We start from the raw sequence: 23,032 nt of genomic DNA, 5'->3' as shown, positions 1-23,032 counted from the left end.
GGGAAGCATACACTTTAATGTGTTTTTTATTTCTGTGATAGAAATGGAACTATGAAAATTCTATTAGGGCCAGCTGAGAGTTTTGCTTGATTCTTCTTTGTCTTTGCTCAGCTCGTCTCCTTGAATGTAGTATGTTTCTCCCTATGGAGGGGGGGGTGAGAGAGAGAAGCAATTGTTATTTGGGAGTGTCATGCGGATATAAAAGCTATAAAACGTTCAAGGTTTTAGTATACTTTGCACTTTTAAAATGTAAATGCTGGGGAAGATATCAAAATTGCTATGCAAGTCCTTTGTGAAATGTCTGCATAATGCTGAACTCTGTTACATCTGCTGTTTGTATAGCATTTCTCTTGATAATTTTTCTCTGTCACTTAGCTTGTGATCTTTGTAGCAGCTGTGAGCTCCTAATGACTTTGCCTCTTAGGCAGGTTCTATACTGTTATTTTTAAAGCCTGAAGTACAAAGTAATTTGGCACTTCTCCATATATCCTTGGGGGAAATTGGTTCTGTTTGGTGCAATTTCTGGGACTCACGAAAGATTTGAATAAATATAGTGTCTTCCACAACTTTGTAAACTCCAAACATTGATATATTTTTCAGAAATGTGTTTTTAAAGTAAGAGTATTTATGCTAGGGATAAAAAGGGATTTAGCTTTTTCAGGAAGATTGTGGTTAGATAGACACAAGAAAATATATCTTGGAGGTGGTATCGCACATGAGTTTTAGTGATTCAGTTCGCGAGACAGTCTCTGAAGTGTGTAACTCTCTAGGACAGTCTGGCCGAGGGGAGTAGAGAAAAAAACCTCCACTGCCCCATTTCAATAGCTCTGTATTCTGTTCTTGGACAGTGTAAGTAAGGGGTAGGTTAAGAACTAGAAGGATCAATGGGAATTAGGTATGTAACCCATAGCCTCAACTAGGCAGAAACCTGCATCTCTAGCTTCATGAACACCTTGGCAAGCCTGGCCTCTTTCTGCTTTGTAAATGTATATACACGTGGATACAACCTTTTATCTTTTTCACTATATCGTGGGCTGTTAATCAGTGTCCAAGCAGTGGTATTTAAAGCACTTGCTGTTATCCTCAGAGATCTATTTTATTTATATTTTATAAAAGGCATCTCTCTGTAGAGAACTAACAAAAGGTCAGTGCCAAACTGAAATGTCAGAAACCCTGTTTTGAGAGGTTATAAGCAGGTAAGTTGTCCAGCGGTCAAAGGCTTCTGTTGAAGTGGGGTTTGTGCTTAGTTTCTTACACTGCACTGGCCACTCTTGCCTTTGAGGGACTCTGTCTTCCCTTCCCAAGAGGGGACAGAGGGGGGCATCACAAGAGATGCAGTCCAGAAGATGGATGGACTGCTGGTCAGAGGGGACAGTCAGCCCACAGGGTGCCCAAAGTGCATCTGTCTCCAGGTCTGTGGAGAGGAGCATGACTGGACACCAGGGAGAAGCTAACATGGCTCGATTTAAGCAGACCACATCATACAGGATACCACCAAAGGACTTTGTGTTCAATCCAGTAGTTAAGATATCGATATTTTAAACATGGTTGCTGTAAGCTGTTGCAAAAGGAGATAAAGCTTAATTTTTTTGCACTGCCATATTTTCCATTGGAATAATTTTTATGCCTAGGAAGTGCAGCGCTGTACGGCTGACATGAACATCACTGCAGAGCATTCCAACCACCCTGACAACAAGCACAAGAACAGATACATCAACATCCTAGCCTGTAAGTAAGCACAATGAATCAGCCCGAAAAGGCACTCTCCTCTCACAGTGTGTCTGTGTGTGACTGGAAAAGGCAGATGGCTTCAAGTTACGTTATTGTACAGTAATTAATAAACATGTGAAAGTGTGCCTGGGAGATCATTTCCCTACTAAAGGCAGTGGACATTTTGACTTCTCTGGAGCCAGGATTTCACTCCAGCTTTCATTTTAAAATATTTTGTAGTTTGTTGGTCCAAGCGTAGTTTTAGAAGAATCAGTTTGCTATGAAATTTTGTGGAGGAATAACTGGGATAAATGGATGATCAGAGCTCTTCTGCCCACTAATGTCTGAAAACTGGCCTAAGGGAAGTGCATGGTGGAGCAGAGAGTTTTATTGATGATCCCTGGGATTCCCTTATAATCCCAAAGGTGCTAAATCTTACAGAGTGAATCTGCTGTATTTCAAACTGCTTCAGCTGTGTGTACGACTTGGACAAACAGTGATCTTTGTAGCACAGTGCAGGCTTTGCCTGTATTCCTCTGAGAACTGCAAATCTGGACTCCGCTCTAGAATGCAGATTATTGCGGGTCTGAGATGGAAATGCGGTAACTTTTTCCATATCGTTCTCTGATGTGGAACGAATGGCAGATGCAGCAGTCACTGTGGTTTAGGAACAAAGATGGAGAGCCTCTGATAAAAAGTTCACAATGTTCATAAACATTGCAATGAATCTTGAATGTTTTTGAGGGTATAGGAAGGAAACGCATGTCTCTAACAGATTCTTAGAAGTAATCAAGGTGTCGGCTGAGGACCAATTCCCAGACCTGTAAAAGACTTGCTCTGTGGCCTGGGGCAAGGGGATTCATTGCGGTTGTCCCGGCTCTGATTTTAGACATAGATGTCTGGTCCCTCTAGGCACAGAGAGAGAAGTACCACTGGAGGAGAATTGGAGCAGGCACTCCTGTCCTCCAGATTGCCCCTGGAGGAACCTTCCTCTCCCCATTGGTGCTCAAGGAAGGCAACCGAAACCAGATTCTTCATGCTTAAAGTTAGCCCACATGTCTCATCTCTGCATGTGTTGGAAGTGCCACCCAGCCCAATGCTGCTGCCTAGGAGCAGGAGGAGGACTGCGACTTTTTTCTGATTTAAGCTGAAGTCAAGCATTTGAGTGGAACAAAAAGAGGAGCTAAAGAGTGTGCCCTAAAGTCTGTCTGGTTGGTGTGATGAGGGTGGGGAAGGAGTGAGGACATTCATTCACTCAGCTCCCGGAGCCAGTAGAGCTGTCTGAGCCCAGCACCGAGTGGAGGATAATGAGCTCAGACACTGAGCCAGGCAAAGGCAGCTTTACTGCCTGCGAGAGCTGAGCCGGTGTCTCCGCGTGGTGTTACACAGCCCTGTGGGGTGCCCCGGCTCTTTGAATCACACTGCACTGAGTGGTGTGGATGATCCTAGAGATCGTGCTCCTGAGGCTCCAGTGTCCTTTAAAGAGAAGCTGTCCCAGCACGAACCACGTACTTTAAGGGATGTGAAGCCTGACGACCTGCTACCATGAGCAGATGACCAAGAACAGGTACTCCCGCCTGCCCCTTGACTCCAGTCCAAGGCCAGTTACTTCCATGTATTAATAAGGGCAGCTCCACTACCAAGGAAATGGGATGTTTACCTGCAGTTCTGCACTGTGTTTCCTTAATGCTTCTCTGCTCTGTTTTTTATCCTGCAGATGATCACAGCAGGGTGAAGCTAAGGCCTTTACCAGGAAAAGATTCTAAGCACAGTGACTACATTAATGCTAATTATGTCGATGTAAGTTGTTCGAATTGTTTTTTCTTGTTCGAATTGTTTTTTCTTCTCTAACTCTGAATCCTTCCACAAGGAGGAAGTATTGCCACTTGTGAGGTGGTTGTGTTTTCCAACTTCACCTGATATTTTTGCTACAAATTCCTCTCTCTTCTGAATGAGAGAAGCACCTTTCTTTGTTACCTTTAAAATATTTATATGTCTGCCATGATATTGCTTTCATCTCACTTGGCATTATGGTTTTCTTTGAAGGGTTACAACAAAGCAAAAGCCTACATTGCTACCCAGGGACCTTTAAAGTCTACCTTTGAAGATTTCTGGAGGATGATTTGGGAACAAAATACTGGAATCATTGTCATGATCACAAACCTTGTTGAAAAAGGAAGAGTAAGAAATTTTCTAGTTTGTTAGCAGTTGGTCCTTACCACCTCCCCAAATCACGTGGGCAGATTTTGTTTTTAAATGGTTTGGGATGACATATATTGATGTATAATATATAACTAATGTAACAGAGGGATACATAGCTAGCCATGATTTTACTTTTTTAAAAAGCTCTAAACACAAATATAAAGAAGCAGTTCAAACCCTTAGCCAACCCACCCAACTCTGTCTTTGTTCAGAGAAAATGCGATCAGTACTGGCCGTCAGAGAACAGCGAGGAGTATGGCAACATAATCGTCACGCTGAAGAGCACAAACATTCACGCCTGCTACACGGTGCGCCGCTTCACAGTCAGGAACACAAAGATGAAAAAGGTGAGTAAAGCCTTCACTGTTCCCATCCAAATGCCTTCTGGCTTGTGTAGGATGCAAGGCACGCAGGAGCAAAACTCAGCGTTTGCATAGGCAACTCGAAGTAGCAGGTGGAAAAGAAAGAAGTAAGCAAAGCCAGGATTACAAGGAACCTGGTAAAAGGTTTAGGCTGTATTTCTTTTTCTCAAGTTCACTCCTGCTTTGGCGTCACAGTTACTGCTGTTATTACTTGTTCCCACATGTATTTTTCCGTGAACTCTGTCTCCACCTAGCAGGAGGCAGGGCTGCAGAAGATTTCTTCTGTTAGCGTCCAGCACTTTTTCAGCCAAGCAAGCCAGTAGGATTGTCTTTCTATGCTCCTCTTCCCTAATCTTTCTCTTCTTCCTGTGCACACCTTGCACGCAGGGTCAGAAAGGAAACCCCAAAGGGCGGCAGAACGAGAGAACGGTTATTCAGTATCACTACACTCAGTGGCCTGACATGGGTGTGCCAGAGTACGCTCTGCCTGTGCTAACCTTCGTTAGGAGATCCTCCGCAGCCAGAACCCCGGACATGGGACCAGTGGTGGTGCACTGCAGGTACGATGGGTGTGATTAACTACTTCATGGCAAGCATACCTAATGCACAGCACGCGCTCTTACACGCCAGCTAAGACAAACACCGTAAGTTATTAACACAGACGGAGTGTGCCAGCCCCGTGGAGCGCAGGTAGACAGGAGCTTGCTTTGCCTACATCTTAAGACAGCTCCAATGCAAAAGCTTCCCAGCTGCATTAGCAAAACCCTGTGTCATGATACCGAGCTGCCGAGCACTGCATCGATGGGGTTGTGCAGTTCCTTGTTCGAAGCCATTCAGTGCCTGGGCAGGGCAGGATTACGTCTGCTGGCGACCAGTCGTGTGAACAGACGGACACCTGGACGTGCGATGCCACTGAGCCCCGCTCACATTCACCAGCACTTGCAGTCGACAGAGGATTTCCCTTAAATGAATTAAGGGATGCGGTCTTCAACACTGCGTGTGAGGGGGCTGGATAGCACCATAATGAAGAGGAGAGGATGATGGGGGTTAGAGGTCCTTCCTGAGCAGAAATTGAGAAGCTCTGAAGAGTTTCCCTCTGCACCCTCTGTGTTGGGCTCAGGACCGCCCTCCTCCCCTTCAAGGAGTCCTGCCTCCACAGGATTAGCCCCCTCTTAGGCCTTTCTGTAGTGCTGGTACCGCTTGCATTTCCAGAGCAGGATTACAGTTCCAGTGTGAAGCTTAAGCTTTACCTCAAGACTGAAGCCAACCAGGGCAGCCCCACAGCCTGGAGCAACCTTGGTGGTCCGGGATAGCAGCAGTTTGGCATAGGGTGGATCTCCATATGGCTTCCTCTAGCCAACACCAGAAACAACAGCAGTGGCGACAGGACAGCCAAGTGTCAGATCAGGAAATATATACCTGGTAGAATTCCCAGAAAACCAAAATATTTTGTTTAGAAACTTTCATGGTTGAGGCTAGCAGGGAAATGAAAGTCTGTCAACAGGAATATTTGCGTAGTTCTGTTCTGCTGTTGTGAACATTTACTTTGGTCTGGCTGTATTACATGGGTTTCTCTTATGTCTTCTGTAGTGCTGGTGTTGGCAGAACTGGTACCTACATTGTGATAGACAGTATGCTGCAACAGATAAAAGACAAAAGCACAGTTAATGTCCTGGGTTTCCTGAAACATATCAGGACACAGCGCAACTACCTCGTCCAGACTGAGGTAAAGATTGCAGTGGGGTTGAATTTAAAGCTATGTTCGTTTTTATGTTGTAATCAAAATGAAAATGGATTTTTCAGTTATATCTGTGTAAAAAATGAATATATCATCAGGCATTTTTTGCACTGGAATGTCTCTCTTTTTCTAGGCCAGAAACTTCAGATTTTGCTTTTGACTTCTTCAGAGTTGTACGTGCTACACTTGTAAATGTTTATTCTGGATTTGGCAGTATTTGCATGGGTGGCTTGTTTTGCACACTCTTTCCTTTAGTGTGCTCTACCCCTCAGTTAAAGCCAGCTGTTTAGTTTATTCCAAGCGCCTACGTGACATGCTGTTTGTTTTTCTAGGAGCAGTACATTTTTATTCACGATGCCTTGTTGGAAGCCATCCTTGGGAAGGAGACTGAAGTATCTGCAAACCAGCTGCATAGTTACGTTAACAGCATCCTCATACCTGGCATAGGAGGGAAGACACGACTAGAAAAACAGTTCAAGGTGAGGCTTATCACTGCCATCCAGAGGGACTTAATTTCCCTACTCTCTTTTGTATGGCCTGTCTTCACTCTCAGTTGTCATAGATAAGGAACCAAACCAGAACACTTGATTAGCACAGCACAGCAACTTGAGAAGTTCGGTCCTCAACACTTAGCTGCACTGCTGGAAATCAGTGCTAACACTGTTGAAGTCAGAGGTGAGGAGAGGGACATGGACACTGGTTTGGAGTGTGCTGCTGGTCTACCTGTTCCCAAGGGGGCTTGGATGTTCCTGAGTCTCTGGTTAGCTTGGCTGGAATTCTTCCTCCAAACTGTGGCGCTCATGCATATATATGGAGGAAGACACGAAATGAGGTTCTTGGCACCACCTACTATTTCAGCACTATAAATAAAGAATTAAAAATGTTTTAAGACCAGGAAACACAATATGCCTTTGTCATTGCTAACAACTATGCTTGCTGCTTTTCCCTGCTATGTCATAGCTGCTTTCATCCTGGCCAAAGTAAATTTTTTTGCCCAGATCACTTATTTGAAACCTAAGATTTTCTGATTGCATTTTATTTGAATGCATTTAAAAATATTTTGTGAGACTATGTATCATAAGAAGGTTATACATGACATCTGTTTTCACAGCTAAACTCACTCAGTTAATAACTACCTAAGGAACTGAAACTGTTAAACTATACCAGGTGCCAAGCTATTCAAAAAATGAACAGGCTTTTCTCTGAATTCACTTGTAGAAATCTCAGTACTTCTCCATCAGTCAAGACGTTCCAGATGCTTAATTACTAAATTAAAGAAACAAGCACAAGCGTGCGCATATGCACACAAAATGCAGCAGGAGGAAAAGATTTCTTATTAAAAAAAGTGTTGCACTTTTACAAACAATACTAAATTATATGTATGAAGATGTTTTCTGATGACTTGTGGCAAAATTTCAAAAACTTAAGTGCCATTTTCAGAAATTACTTTCTCTGCCAATGTTGCACAGGTATTTAGAAACCCCATAACTTCTAATGGGGCTTATGCCAGTACATAGATGAGTTGAGTGCTATCTTGTTTAGAGTGCATTTGAAACGGGGACGTGACCAGCAGCAATTATTAAGTCTTTCTCTCGTTTCTGCTGCTGCCACACAGCCGGCAGAAAATAACTTGTGCTCATGCCCTGGTACAGTAGTTTACGTTCAACCATCTTAGAGTAAAATTACGCTGAGTAATGAGTGGCTAATGCAGGAGATGAAAAAGCCATCTTCATCCTCTTTGCTCTGGTAGAGTTTCCCCATACACTGGGGGAATATTCAAATACAAATCTGCCTCCCTGACTTTTCTTTGTGCCTCATAAGCAGCCCAGAGTGAACTTGGCAGACCAGAGAATGTAACCCACGGCCTCGGATCTCAGATGCCGGCGTGGAGGGTCCCCCAAAGGCCTGGCAGAAAAATACATTCTGCAGGAATGATCTGGCTTTTATTTTAGAAGAAAACATGAAAGTTTTGTTGTTGTTTTATTTTGCTAGCTCTTCTTCCTTGAGACTTGCTTTTGACTGAACATATCTGCAAGTCTTTGAATTATATGCTCAAAGATAACTAAACGTAGTGTTCTGTGAAAATACATTTTGATGGCACTGCATTTTCAGGATGTTTCGAAGCTGAGAGCTGCAGAGATCTTTTTATCCATTAAACACGTTGTATGAAAAGGATGATATCCATTGGCATCTTGAGTATTTTAAACAAGTTTAACAATGCAGTTTATTCTTCTACTGATGCATCTTCGCAGGAGTTGGCAAAGAAATCTCCTCTCTTCATTTAGTGCGCTGTGAGGACTGACTTACTACTTTATTCTCTTTCAGCTGGTTACACAGTGTAATGCAAAATACGTGGAATGCTTCAGCGCTCAGAAAGACTGCAACAAAGAGAAGAACAGGAACTCATCAGTCGTGCCGTGTAAGATCACATCTTCAGTTTGATTACTGCCTAGCATAACTTTTTGTACTGAATTCTCCCAGTGTTATGCATGAAAAGGCATAGCCACTAGGAAGTAGAAATGTAATCTTTTGTTCAGACCAAGATGTCTTGTCTTTCAGAATTACCCTGATGAAACTGAACAAAAGAAAATAGCTACAGTGTCAGCCAGATATACTGTCCATGTGAAATGTTAATTTGAAGTGCTTAAGAATTTGAATAATTAGGTAGGGGATAAATCTGTGGAATACTGAGAGAATGACTTCGATACCGCTCCCACCTCAGGTGATACCTCCTGGTGTGATTGGCGCAAGCTGCTTTTAATTCAGCTACTACGCTCAATTTCTGCATGTGAGCTTTCCCCAGATTTGAGGGTACTTAGTGCCCAAGGCCGCAGTTTCACAGTCATTAACATGGAATCTATGCACTGTTGCCACGCAGTATGAATTTGCACCAGACCGAGCACGGGCACGCCATGCCCATCGCGTTACCCAGAGTACAGGACAGGTGATAGCCAAGCTAGCACAAAGTAATAGTGGCACAGATACGGTCCATCATGAAGTTTGTTAATAAAAAGGGAAGTCATCAGGATACATCTTAAAAACAAATGTGAATGTGGCAGAAATAGTCTATACGACTTTGCACTTGGTGTCACGTAGCTGCAGTGATTTTGGTTTGGCACTAGGAGCCTGTCAGTTGGTTTGAGGATGTCGTTGAACCTAGCCCTCAAACACGGAGAAGTGTAGATCTGCTGAAGAACACGCACACACTTCTAGGTGATTACCCGTTAGGGAAGGGTTTTGTCTCTGGAGGTTCTCTCACCCTCCGACTGGGAGGAGTGAGTGATGGTAGTGCTACGGAGTGGTAGGGAAAACAAAATAAATCAGCTGGGTTTGTGTGCTGCTGGAGACAAATGGAACACTACAGTCAAGAATTACCTGAAATCCCCTGTTATCACTGCATATACTGTTATTTGGTAATTCAGCCTGCTGTGAAAATCTTTGCTATAGTAAAATTTGATTCCTGAAATTACTTTGTCCTTGTGGGAATATTGTGCAACATTCTCTTTTATATCCTGTGTTAGCAGGCAATGCTTTAACGCAGTTAAAGTGCTGGCCTGCTCCTGCGGGAGATGGGAGCTGCACACTGTTTGGTTTGTTAACGTCTGAGAAATTCTTACTTTCTGCATTCTGCCACGACCAGACTTTGATCTTTTTTTTTTTTTTTCCCTCTCTGTGTTTTTTTAATCTTATAGCTGAGCGTGCTAGAGTGGGCTTGGCACCGCTGCCTGGAATGAAGGGAACAGATTACATTAATGCCTCTTATATCATGGTGAGGAAGCCAACACCTAATTACAAAGTAAAATCAATTCTAAGGTGCTAAATACCGGATGCCTATAATTGTCTTAATTCTGTATGTAATGGCTGTGGATTAACAGATGAGAATTTAACACCTTCCCCATAATGTAAAACTATTAACTGTGTTTTATTAAAGATTGTTGCCTAAAAAAATTAAATACAAGATGCATTTAGATGGAATGTGTATTTCCATGAGATACAGTCAAATAAATACTGGGATTTAGAGTAAATGAAAACAATGGGGACTCGGCAGAATGGAAATGGATTGATAAAATTATAGTCTGTGTGAAAATATTGTGGAATTAAATGAAAAAGGGTCATTATGTGTCCCCAAAGATGAAATTAATGCTTTAAAAGTATTGAAGGCAGTAAGTAACTGTGTGGTTTGTTTTTCTGCAAAAGGGCTACTACAGGAGTAACGAGTTCATCATAACCCAACACCCCCTGCCACATACAACTAAAGATTTCTGGCGAATGATCTGGGATCACAATGCACAGATCATCGTCATGCTGCCGGACAACCAGAGCCTGGTGAGTTAAACGTGTCCCTCCCCGCGCGGTACCGCACTCACTCAGCCCAGCGTAGGGTCACTCGCTTACGTGCTATGGCTCTTGTCTGGTTGGAAGCAAAAGCCAATTTTTGAGCCGCCGTCTCAACCTTTGCTGTAAGCTTGTTACAAAAAGACAAGTTTTGAGATGCGGGGCCTGTGTTTTGCTCTCCCCATCTGCCCTCACCCCTGGGAAAGGCATCCTGAGCTGGATGGACCGCAGTGCTCACAGGCAGCCTGCCGGTGATGACGACCTCTGCGAAGCTCCTGAGGGCTGCTGGGCTGGCAGGACGCGAGGCACTGGGGTTACTGGGACCATGGGTAAGGACCCTGAGAGGAGCAGAAATAGGAATCGGGGACAGTAGGATAGTTGCTTGTTTGCCTGGGGGCTTAAGACTCGGGCCGTGCAAGACTACGGCTGTGCAAGGTTACAAATGCTGTTTCTGGTGAAAGTAAAAAGCAAACGTGTACGTTAATTTAAGTGGAAATAATGAGACAGACAGAGAGAGAGAGAATAAGGAGACACAGGTGAAGTGCTAATCACTGCTTCCAGATTTACTAGCACGTCTCAAGAGGGCGCATTGAAAAGGATTAAGAACTAAACGGTTCATTTTTTCATGCACGCATCACTGGGATGAATAGACGGTTGTAGCTGAGAGTGGAAGAGAAACCACCTTCATTACAGCAGGAAAATAGCAGTCATGCAGGGCTACTAAAGAGGCAGCAGTGTGCTTCCTGTGCGCGGCGCGATGAAAGGGATTGCAGGCACTGCAAGGAGAAGAGCGTTCAGAGAAATCCGATCGAATCAGAAAGCTCTAATGAAATGAAAGTGTGTCAGGTGGAAATGAAGAGGCTGATCTTGTCCTTACCAGTACATGAAGATGGTCTGCAGAACAATAGTGATTAAAGGGTAAAGGAGGAACACTGGACTCGGCCCCGTCCCTTGCAAGGATGCCTGGTCCCTTCTTTCACCTTCACCGTTCCCAGGGTGGAGGTCGGCTAGCAGGGCAGTAGCATCCGTGCGTTGGCCGTGTTTGGTGTGGGTTGTGTGGGCTGGCAAGGAAGGGTGGCAGGGGACCGAGACAGCATCAAGGTGCTGAATGTGCAATGCCAAAGGACAAGACGATAATGCAATCCTGCTGCATCAGGACCTGTCTTATGGCAGGGGAGGTCACTTCCCCAGCGTTCGGCAATATTACACTGCTTGCTGGAGCCTCTGCTTATTGAGGGCAGAATTGTCAAGGCACTCAGAGGGCTTAGGACCCCAAGTCCCTTTTTCAGAATAAACATTTAAGGCCCAAATCTCAACAGTATCTTGCATATCATGTACATCAAGGCTCCAGGCCCACAGAAATAAGCCTGGATTTAGAGACACGCTCATGGCTGCAGCAGGATGAAGTGGGTTCGTAGCTCATGTTTTCTCATGAGTAAAACACAGTCGTTCAGAGACGCAGGCGTGCAGTGCTGTGTATGCTGCCAGAGTAGCTTCTGTGCTTACGCTGCAGGGACAGTAGTCCCCTGAAGCCAGGAGGAGAAGCAGGCTTTGCATGTATGTGGTGACAGAGCCTGATTTCCTTTCTCTGCAGTAAATTAGGAATTCACAGTTATTTTTTAAAGAATAGCTTTGACAGTATGTTATCTACATCCTGTCAGTTAGGCTACTTCAGCACTGAGTTTCTTCCACCATTCACAGTCTCACTGAGATTTTACAGTGTCCCTTGAGTAGAGGATTTTTGCTGGAAAACTTGCATTAAGTTAAGCTAGTGGGTTTTTTAAGGCTAAGAATATTTGGGTTTCTTCCTTCCTCCTCACTCCTCCCCTCGCTCCTAAAAATTCAAGCCCTACATAAGTATCCATCAATCTTCTATCTAGACCCGATCCACAGACCTTGAGTTTTGGATTAGACCACAATAAACACAAATTAAATATAATAAGCAATTAATTTTTAAAGGTCAATGAGTTTTTTCTGAACAGATATCTGACTTTCATGCAAAACTGTGTAGGCAGGAGGTAATAAAGCCTGGGATACAATATAAAGGTTAAGTATGAGTGAGCTAAGATAACCATTTCCCTATGAAACCAATTAAAAAGCAGACATTACCTGTTTGGACACACAAAGGAAGGATCTGGCAGGCTTACTGCCTACTGTAATAGTAAATTTGTTTTAGACAGAAATGTTTTCTAAAGGTCAGTTCCTGATCATCTCTATTTATCAAACCAATTTTTTGATCCATTGGATTTTTCAGTCACACACAAGGTATTTGAAAGGCTGCAGTGGTGTGTTGTTTCATTCCTCCAGGCAGAAGATGAGTTTGTGTACTGGCCAAGTCGCGAGGAATCCATGAACTGTGAGGCCTTTACTGTGACCCTTATCAGCAAAGACAGACTGTGCCTCTCTAACGAAGAGCAAATTATCATCCATGACTTTATCCTTGAAGCTACCCAGGTAAAATAAACCTCCAAACGTGGGTCTTGGCTTTTCACCAAAATATTATTGATGTCATTTAAATATGGAAGAAGAAGAGTTCAGAAACAGTTTTGAAAAGGATCTACTTGTAAATGCATGTGCATGCGTGCTGCTGACAGGGGAAAGGTATTCTCGTTGGCTCCTTCTCCCTCCTGCATCTGCTACTTCTAGGCAGATTCCTCTAGCTAGTGAGACCGTAGTATGTATTGTTTGTCTTATTTGAAAGTGACGACAGTGGTTTTTCATTTTGAAATCACACAAGTAGATTGAATTATTCTTTGTAAAGTACACTAAGGTTTATTGTCCTATTTGTGCTTATAAAAGTCAGCATTTATCGTTTAACTGTTTGGGGGGTCTTAATTAAGGGGGTTCATGTAAGCACATTTCTTTTGAGCTATAAACCTGCCTCTAGTTTGCTATGCAGATTTCAGCTGGATTTTGCTGTAAAACGTTAGTTTGCAAGCCCTTTTAAATTTGAATTCCTTCGTTGCTCTGCTCTTGTTTGACTTTTGAGCTAGAAGGGCTCCGAGAGAGGTTTATATGGACATAAGCCCTGAACTCAAACACAAAATCTTTTGTCAATTGCACAAATAAAGTTGCGTTATTTCAGGGTGCTCACTGTTAGAGAGATGCTAGAGCTGTGTCTGTCTTCTTCTTTCTATATCAACTGTTTGGAAGAAGACGGTGTCTCTTCAGTTGGTAGTGAGGCTCTTCCCTTTTTCTACCTGGAGTGGACAAATGTGAAACTAAAGTAGCTAATGCCCAGGCTGGTTTTTCATTGCAGGATGACTACGTTCTGGAAGTCCGCCACTTTCAGTGTCCTAAATGGCCAAACCCAGATGCTCCCATAAGCAGTACCTTTGAACTTATCAATGTAATCAAGGAAGAGGCCTTAACAAGGGATGGCCCCACCATAGTTCATGATGAGTATGTCATCTCTTTTCTCCCATTTTTGTGCAGGTTGTACAAGGAGTTACTCAGCTACAGGACACTTGTTAGGACTGATGTCCATTCTTGCATGGAGCGGATGGGGTTTAGTGGTCTAGGGAGCAGGATCAGAATATTTCAACTTCCAAGGATGAGTTTTCAGTTGGCATCTGAGGCCAAATACATTTTGCTTAATGTAGTTTTTACGTTGGTCATAATCTTAGGTGGACTCAGAAAGTGAGGCTGTGTTTTCTTTGTAAGCATTTTGGGTTTTTCTGCGCCTGGAAGTATCCTAAACAAATCCTACAACCTGTTTCAGCACCCAGCAGAGCACTGGTTCAGATAAGGCTCTAAGCAGCCCAATATGGACTTATGGAAACCAGTTGCTTTCTAACAGCTCAGGTTTAATGTGCCGTGTAAGATAGAGCAAGCTCGGCTCAGCTGTGTCTCAGGATGAGGAGTTGAAGTATCTTGTGACAAAGGGCCCAGGTTTTCTGAGAGCAGATTTATTTTTTCTCCTTCTGCTTCCCCCAAAACTCTCCAAGGGGGCCATATGGTGCCAAGTGGGAGAGAGGGAGCCCACTAACACAGGGCCAGCATGCCCCAACACTTGTCTCTTTTGTAGTGCAGTGGTGAGCATTGTCTTGCCAGCTATGCTTGAATGCCCAATTATAAAGGGTGCTAAATATTGCATTGCATATTATTACTTTGCACACATTATGGAGCTGCAAAATACCATTATAGTGAAGCTGGAGCCTGAGTCTAACAGGATCTCTTTGGAGGGACTGTTTTCTGGCAGGCAGAGCGCTTTCTGGAATCATTCTGCCATTAAAATCCCAAGGAAGCCCAATTTCTGACACTGCTAAGTTGCCCTTAGAGTGAACACCGAGCCAGCGTAAACGACTGCTGTACCTGGAACCCCCCTGCACTCCAGTCCATTAGACCTTTTGTCATGGCTACAAAACTGAATTAGGGGGAAAGTCTTGGAAAACTTCACCTTCCATGCAAAAACATTATTAGCATGCTCTGGTATTTCAGTGGTCAGATCAGCCTTTGTGCTGATGTGCGATCGATCGCATGCTGGTATCTGCCGTTGCTGAAAGAGCTTTTGCTTCACATTGGCCTGTTGCTGTTGCAACAGGTTTTTCCCAACCGACTCCTGCAAATGGTGCCTTGGGCTGCAGCAAGTAGTTTTTCTCCCACCGTCTCCTGCCTTGCTAATACACAGTGTAAGCTCTGTTGCCTTTTGCCAGCACTGATTAATTCCAGGCTATTTTTAATATTCATGCTTTGGGTAGTCTGAAGTGAGGTTTTGCTACTCTTGCAGTATTTAAGATTATGTTTTACAAAATTAGAACCATTATTGATTTGGGCATTTCATACTAGACCAAAAAAAAAAAAAAAAAATCAAAATCGCATTCCTAACAGTGCTGAGTCATTCTTTCTGTAAATTGCTTTTTTCGTTTATTTGTCATATTCAATGATTTTATTTTTATGCCTAATACATAATGTGGATTCTGCTTTTCATTGGAGCCTAAGCAAATGTAGCTGAAAATGAAAATTTCCCTTTACTACATGCAACAGCTATATCACATAATCCACTAATAATTACAACTGCAGATTAATTCCAAATATATGAATTTGCAGATACTAAATGCATGTGGTATTCAGGAAGTACGTGGTGGGATGAACTTGATAACAACATTTCAAAGAAGTTCAGAAATTCCAACTTAAGACAGTTGTCAAGATTTTTAAATATAACTGCCCATATGTAGGCAACTAGTTAAAGATTTGCTGCATAATTTTCTGCGAGAAAAGGCTTCAGATTGTTGGGAGCTGAAGGTTATCAGCCCAAGTAAAAATGAGGCCATTAGACCCTCAGAGGCATTTAGTTGTGTAACGTCAGGTACACGCGCTGGCCGCTTTGTCCACTATCCCTGTAGATGATCAGTCACAGCCATCTATGTAGTTCTGCAGAAGCCCTGCTTCTTCTTCTATAGACTTTTCATCAAATATAGCAGATCTATTGTGATCTGCTTTCTGTTTCCCATTTCTAGACAAATTGAGTTTGCAAAAATCGTATGAAATTAAGTCAGCATATGTCTTGATTTCCAAAGGAATGCTGTAAAAAATCCTAGTGGTAATCTTATGAAACCAGATGGCATTGCAGCACTTCCCAATTACTTAAGTTTTCGTGTACAGCTCTCCAAATGGTTTACAGAGCAAGTCAGCACCAATGTCCCCTTTTACAGGTGGGGACATTTAGACACAGACTTTCCCGAAGTCACAGAGCAGACCCATAGCACAGCCAGGACAGAATTTCCGTCTCCCGAGTACTGGGAGAGCAGAGGACGGTTGAGGCTCCTCAGAAGCACTTACGAGCCCCTGTTGCTCGGGGTCCTTTGTGCCATGCCTTGCAACTGCACATGTGATTCAAGTACACCCGCAGATTTAGCAGCAGTAAGATTTCTACCTGACCAGTATCTCAAGGACACACTGAGTCATGCTCCTGACGAGTAACCGTTGCTCAGGTTCTTATTAAATGACAGCACAGCTCAACTCTTCAGAATCCATAATGTCCCTTGGGTGCCCAACTCAGGGATGTTGCCTTTTGCCGATGAATCAGACCTAAGGAAGACTTTGAGATGTGCCCCATTTACTTGTGAGCACCTCATATCCGTGTTAGCTTTCTATAATTGTCAGATGTGGAGGAAGAGGCAAAGTCTCATTTCTTTCCAATTGTCTATGTTTTGCTTGAGCTCCCACTAATGAATTTAAAATACACTCAGCTATAATGCAGATGCTTTCGGTACATGTGGCATGTGAGAACTGATTTCAGTGTTATAGTCTCCAGGTTGGGTATTTTTAAATGGCTCACGTTCTTCTGCTGATACAGTTCTTTGTATTGAATACTGCAGATGTCCTGAGATGACTGGTGTACTATCAAATTTCTTCTGTAAATTAAAATTACTAAAAATTAGCCTGTATAAAACAAGCATTTAAGAGATACAAAGATGGACTACAGTAATCAAATAAGACTATATCAACATTTTTACAGCTCTGTGTCAGTGTCCAGGTATGTTTCCGAGTAACTCATCATTTTGGTGTGGTTTTGCAGGTATGGAGCTGTGTCAGCAGGAACGCTATGTGCCCTTACCACTCTGTCCCAGCAGCTGGAGAATGAAAATGCTGTCGATGTTTTCCAGGTGGCAAAGATGATAAACCTTATGCGGCCTGGAGTATTTACAGACATTGTAAGTCTTTAAATGGAATATAAATGGATAGTTTACAAGGTTTTCATCTGAGACCGAAAGCATGAACTAAAACACACATTGTATATGTTATCAAGCCCTGCTGCATCTGCTACCACGCAGAATTTGCGTTTGGGCTTTTTTTGTATAGTTGTCATTTTTTATAAACCTCAAACCCACACTGTAAGTCCCTGATTTGCAGTTCAGCTTATTTCTCATACAGTTAGGGGGCCACTGTACAGGCAGCCCTAGCAGAGAAGGACCTTTTGGCTCGTCATCATCCCCCTGCCAGCCCTGTAAGTTAAGCTGTGCTATTGAAACCCGGCACGTTGTGATCTGAAGGGGTGCAGCAAGGCACGTAGAGCTGCAGGGAGATAAAGCTTCAACAGAGGAGCCCTTCGCTCGGTGTGCAGCGAGAGCAGCACCCTTGCCTCGGGGTGCGTGGCTCTGCCGGTAGGGGGGAACAACCTGGGGCTGAGCTGTGGGCTCAGATGTTGTCCTGCCCTCCTGTAGTGTTTAATAATATATCAGGAATAATATATTCTACCCAGACCTGGAATTTTGAGTTGACAAGGTTAAAGTAGATTAACAGAGGTAATTGCTCTCCAAGTCTTTTTCTTTGCTATATGTATGCTTCTAGTAATGAGGATCCATGACCTTCCCTGGAAATGCCAAATTTAAGTGCCGCTCATTTATGTACACTTAAAGGATTGAAATAACTTGTCCTTTCTTTTCCAGGAACAGTACCAGTTTCTTTATAAGGCAATGCTAAGCTTGGTCAGCACTAAGGAAAATGGAAATGGTCCCATGACACTGGACAAAAATGGTGCTGTGATGGCCAGTGACGAATCTGATCCCGCAGAAAGCATGGAGTCTCTTGTCTAATTGGAAACCTGAAAAGGCACTTAATTTGTAGAACTTCTGAAGACTGAGTGAACTTTTTTGAGGCCTTTTTTGCCAGACTCTAGGTTATACAATAACCCAATTACTTTTTTACACTGATAAAAGTTTTGATATTTATTTTTTGCCATTTTATGTCTTAATGGTATCCTACTGAGCATTTGCACCTCTGTTTATTTCACACAGTGAAACGCAATTTTATCTAGTTTGCACTATATGATCAGTGTTACTGCCTATAATATTCTAATACAAGACAAGCCCTGATGTGACATTCCATGACAACAAACATACGCTTTTTCTGTTTTGTTTAAATGCAGTGAATTTTTGCTAACTACAGTGACCCTCGAATCTTAAATCTTGAATGCTAGGCCAGATGGATTCTTTCTACAACAGATACTGTACCCCTCATACCATATTTATTATTTTAATGATCACGTCACGGTTTTGGTAACAGTATTCTGCATTCCAGTGGAGTGGATGAGCAGTGTTCATCCTTTCTTGACAAAACGTGGCAGGTGATTATTAGCTACAGCGGAGGTGTAATAGCCTTGTGGAGCTGAAACAATTATTTCTGTATTGTTTCAAATTGCTGTTTTGTACACTTACAGGCCTAAGACTTGCTTCACGTGGAATATATAAATTACATACAATATAATTATAAATTAGATGCAATTCATATGTGGGACGCAGTGATAGGTTTTGAATTTACAATTTCCAAGTTTCCCCATGTATTGAGAAAAACGTTGATTTTAGTTTTCAACCAGCCCTATGATGGGAAGGTATTTTGGTTTTATTCTCATCAGAGCCAATACAGTGAGAAATCTACTACAACCCCAAATCAGACCTGTTTTCAGATATATTGAAGGTAGCAATATTTTACATTACTAAGCTATTCAATATTTTAAACACATTAATTTCCTTACTATTTCTTGAATATGACCTCACACCTAATGGTATGTTACATGGTGACAGGCGTTTCTTAATTTCATAACTGTTAGATGCCATTTTTACAGGTGTGTAATTTTCATACTTTAGTGCTAAAACATAAAGTACTGATCCATATTTACTGGTGAAGCAAACTAATAAAAAAACTACCTATAAAGTTACATTCTCCCTCTTTTTTTTGCCAGACTAATTCTTTAGCACAAACTTAGCTTATTGTGTTTTCCCTCCCACACAAATAAAATGGTTTCCCCCAGATTATATAAATAATTGAATTATTGTTGGAGCATTTAAGTATACATGCTCACTGGCTCCCTTTGTATTTGGTCACAGTTCAACAAGGTCCATCCCTATTTAACAAGAGAAGTAAGCACATACTTAATTCTCCTGAAAATTAAAGCTAATCGTGTCCTTCATAGCTGGGCTGAGTAGGGAGGGGTTATTGAATCTGCCTTGAAAAAGACGTATGTCGTTTCATCCATCCTGACGTTTGGTATACAGTTAAAGGCACTATCCCTTATATATGGCATTACTTTCTTTACTTTTAAATTTCAGCTGCACAAAACATGCATTGTAATTTTTCAGGACTTGTCAAAACGTTACAGCATATTTTTTCATTTAAACGTAAACCTATTAATTTCTGCCAGTCCAGTCTTGCTGAAATATAGACATTTGGCAAGGTTCTGTGCATTTTCACACACGAGGAAGCTGAAAGTTAACTGCTTAAAATAATATTGAGAGTAGGTATTTTGGTTCAGAACGTCACGAGATACAAACTGATACGGCCTTGCTGAGAGCAGAGGAGCTATGCAAACTGGTATGTGCTAACATCTGGCCTTTTATTTTTAATAAGGGAAAGATTTCCTAGTATGGATACACTTGATTAATTCAACACCAAAGTATTCAAGAATTCATCAGCAACCTATTACACCGTCACCTTTTACTTCTCAGTTTGTTGAATCCCTCCATACAAGTGATCCAAATAACTGCTAATGCTGAACAGTGTAATATATCCATGGTTTCAGTCCAGCAACAGCTAGTCCAAATAAAAAATGGGCAAAATGTTTCAAAGGATTGCTTTGTAGTTTGCATCCCCTTTGCACTGGGACAACCCAGCACCGAGGAGGGAGTCAGTTCATGTCTGGTAGGAGTTAAGACTGGCTCTCCAGTCGCTACACCCCAGTAACGAGAATTGTTTAAGTAAGTTTTCAAGTACCGCTGCCTGCAAGGGCTGGAAAGTTTTGCCGAGCCGTCTGCTGGCCAGCATGCGTCAGTGTTAGAGGCTGGGAAGCCCCCCCCTTGCACCCCCACTAGTGATCCGAGCCGCAGGCAATTCTGGCTGGTAGCACAAAGGGACTCTGATGAGTTGGATCAGTTCGATCTGAAGTATTTAAGTTCCTGGGGAACTGTAGGGAGAAGTTAAGAATTCAAACCCTGACAAGAGCTAAGTGACACAAAGATTACTGCAGGCATCAGGAGGATTGGATTTGTTCAGTACTTTCAGCTGATTACTTTTCATTTCACTGGCATGATGGAAGATAACTGTGGTTCGTGACACAATGCCTGAATATCCTTGGTTTAATCCCTTACCTTCTCACAAGTTTTAAAAATCAATGAAAGAAGGCTGTGGGGGTTGAACTTTGGTAGATGCTTTGGAAATCCATGCATTTGCATCGGCATTTTCCCACACCTGAAATACTTGCTTGGGGTTTAATCCATGGGGAAATAATTTACACTGATGGTCTATGAGTTCTCCATGGATTTTTTCTTAAGGGGGCTCAAGCTGTGTGTTAAGTGCTGTACTGACAGTCAGATAGCCGATAGATGGTAGTGATGCATTAGGCTCGAAGTGGATGAAGCTAGGAATTGCTTGTGAAGGTCAGGATTAAGAGCGCGGAAGAGCCAGATCTATCCTACCGTAAGCGGCTGCAGTTCTGCTCTCTTACGTGGATTTGCAGCCTTTCCCTGGGACTGAGCGAGACTGGCAGAAGGAGCGAGTGCGTGTTCAGAGACGTGCGCTCGTAGAGCTGCGCTCAGGTGCTCTCGTGGGTGTCTGGCCAAAGCCCCGCTCTGTGCATCGCACCCTTGCTTTTGCCACACCGATTCCCCTCCCACCCTGCTGTAACCACCTCGTGGCATTCGGTCGGGACGTCTTTCAAGCGTCAGAAGTTCCCAGACCATGTGCAGGCCTGCAAATTAAGAGAACCTGAGTATACCCCATGGCTGTAAAATGTGGTCCTCAGCGCCAGCCCTGAGAAATAAGGAAATAAAGGACTGAAGTACACATGCATGTGTGCGTCTACATTTAGAAAATCTTATTTCTCCATGTCTTGCATGTGTACTGTGCCCGCAGACCGTGTGAAAGACAAAAGACTTCTGTGCGTTGAGCCTGTAAGAGCAGCCAAGCTTTCCAAGAGGGAATGCTTGGAAAGCTGCTGTGTCATCCTAACATCTAAAAGGGGTGACAGTCTCGGCTGAACGCCCCATCCTACAACCAAACACTCGCTGTATGTGCCCTTGGCATCGGTAGGCAGCTCTGGGAGAGCCAGTAGGACGGCTCAGGCGTGCAGGCTAAGCACCGATTCTTCTGCAGGACCGAGGTCTAAAGACCATTCATTTTAAACAGCATTTGTCCTTAGTATTTCACAGTGTCTGTTTCCAAATATTAATTTAGGAACAGGAAAAAGAAAAATTCGAAACCCTTAAACTACTTCTTGTGTATGACTCTTTCTGTACCGTGGGTCTGTTCTAGGTTAGTGGAATCATTTACAGGATCTGCAAAATTTCAGTTCTTTTTCCAGATTCTGACTGCTTGAATTGCTTGAACCCAGAGTGATACATTGGAACATTAGAAGAATCTTTATGACACAGCACAACTGCCTTCTTATTAATCTTTTTTTAAGCTGATATATTTTATTTAAAAGCTAAAAAATATAGATATTGATTCTACCAAAGATACATACTACTAATTCTCAGCAAAACAAAACCAACTTAATTTAAAAAAAAAATTAAAATGTAGTTGTCTTAAAGATTTAGCAGTCTTTCTCAAATTCATGTCTTTTGACATCAGATCTTGTGTTCTGAAGTTTATGTTCAAATGGTGCCAGTGAATTTTTATATGAAGGGAAAATGCCCATTTATTAATCCACTGCATTGCTTTTCTTCTTTTTCTTTTTTTTTCACAGATGTAATTCAACTCTTACTGTTACCCCTTTGCTCTTCTTCTCTTTGTTGCCATTCTAGCAATGTGAACTACATTGGCTTTACTTATCAAAGGAGAAGAAATGCAAAAATAAGAAAGAGAAGGAACTGTAATGAAGAGATTTGGCCTCTACTTTGTCTTAGCTGTTAAACTGTTTTTAGTGTTTTTGTTAACTATTTGCAAAGGGAAGCATTTTCTACAGAGGATAATTAATTTCAAGAAAAATGTCTTGAGTTTTAAGAATAAACGTCTCCAAAAGAGGAGATAGTCAATTTTATACAATGTCACAACTCTCCAACATTTGGGGTAGTGACTTTTTTTGTTTTGTTAGAACATTTGAAACTAGCAAGCAGCCATTGTTTCTAAAGACCGAAGCATTCATGTGTACTCCTATTTTCTTTTCCTTCATTTTTAAAATAGCAAAGTCATTAAAACTGTAAATATTTTGTTGCTTGGATAAGCATCTTCTGGGAACTTTGTATCTATGGTATATAATCATAGAATTTTATATTTTCATATAAAGCTAATTTTTTTCTAGTTTCACCTCCTTCCTAGTACTGTGGTGGCTATGTGAATACATACCTTCTGTGTATCAAGGTAGTGAGACACCATCATCACACTCCAAAAAAGATTTCCACACATGTCATTTCTTTGGGGCAGTGATTGTGAAAGTTGGATTTTTTTTTTGGATTCCATTGTCAGTGTGTGCAATAGGAATTAGACTTAGCCAGTCACTGGATACGTTTGTCTCATTGATCCATTCAGAAAAAAAAAAAAATGTGGTGTTTGGTTTGGGGAGAGGGTGGGAGGGAGTATTTTGAGGGAGATTTTTTGTTCGTTTTGTTTTGGGTTTTGTTTGGGGTTTTTTTGTAACTTGAAGAATCTTCTTTTTGTTATGTTAAACTATATCAAATCATTCTATTATAGTGTTATTTAATATGTAAATTGTATTGCTATACATAAAATAAAGTATGGTTTTTGATGTATT

The 23,032-nt window shown here is 42.2% G+C and overlaps 1 protein-coding gene across 3 annotated transcripts in view; it reads left to right on the top strand.

Moving 5' to 3' along the window:
* Window positions 1-23,032, top strand: part of PTPRG (protein tyrosine phosphatase receptor type G) — a 416,558-nt gene extending 393,526 nt beyond the window's left edge. For 2 of the 3 annotated variants that reach the window (XM_075053584.1, XM_075053587.1), the window contains 14 exons: window positions 1,632-1,728; window positions 3,428-3,510; window positions 3,757-3,891; window positions 4,125-4,259; window positions 4,662-4,834; window positions 5,865-6,000; window positions 6,345-6,491; window positions 8,338-8,431; window positions 9,705-9,781; window positions 10,210-10,338; window positions 12,655-12,801; window positions 13,607-13,749; window positions 16,868-17,003; window positions 17,739-23,032. In XM_075053584.1, coding sequence (XP_074909685.1) covers window positions 1,632-1,728; window positions 3,428-3,510; window positions 3,757-3,891; window positions 4,125-4,259; window positions 4,662-4,834; window positions 5,865-6,000; window positions 6,345-6,491; window positions 8,338-8,431; window positions 9,705-9,781; window positions 10,210-10,338; window positions 12,655-12,801; window positions 13,607-13,749; window positions 16,868-17,003; window positions 17,739-17,885 — 1,779 coding nt within the window. In that variant the 3' untranslated portion in view covers window positions 17,886-23,032. The remainder of the gene's footprint in view (window positions 1-1,631; window positions 1,729-3,427; window positions 3,511-3,756; window positions 3,892-4,124; window positions 4,260-4,661; window positions 4,835-5,864; window positions 6,001-6,344; window positions 6,492-8,337; window positions 8,432-9,704; window positions 9,782-10,209; window positions 10,339-12,654; window positions 12,802-13,606; window positions 13,750-16,867; window positions 17,004-17,738) is intronic. The other variant, XM_075053585.1, reaches the window with a different exon arrangement.

Source organism: Buteo buteo, chromosome 21 (assembly GCF_964188355.1).
Source record: "Buteo buteo chromosome 21, bButBut1.hap1.1, whole genome shotgun sequence".
NCBI classification, from domain to species: domain Eukaryota; kingdom Metazoa; phylum Chordata; class Aves; order Accipitriformes; family Accipitridae; genus Buteo; species Buteo buteo.
Note: the sequence above shows the minus strand (reverse complement) of the source record. Positions and strands in the feature narration are given on the sequence as shown.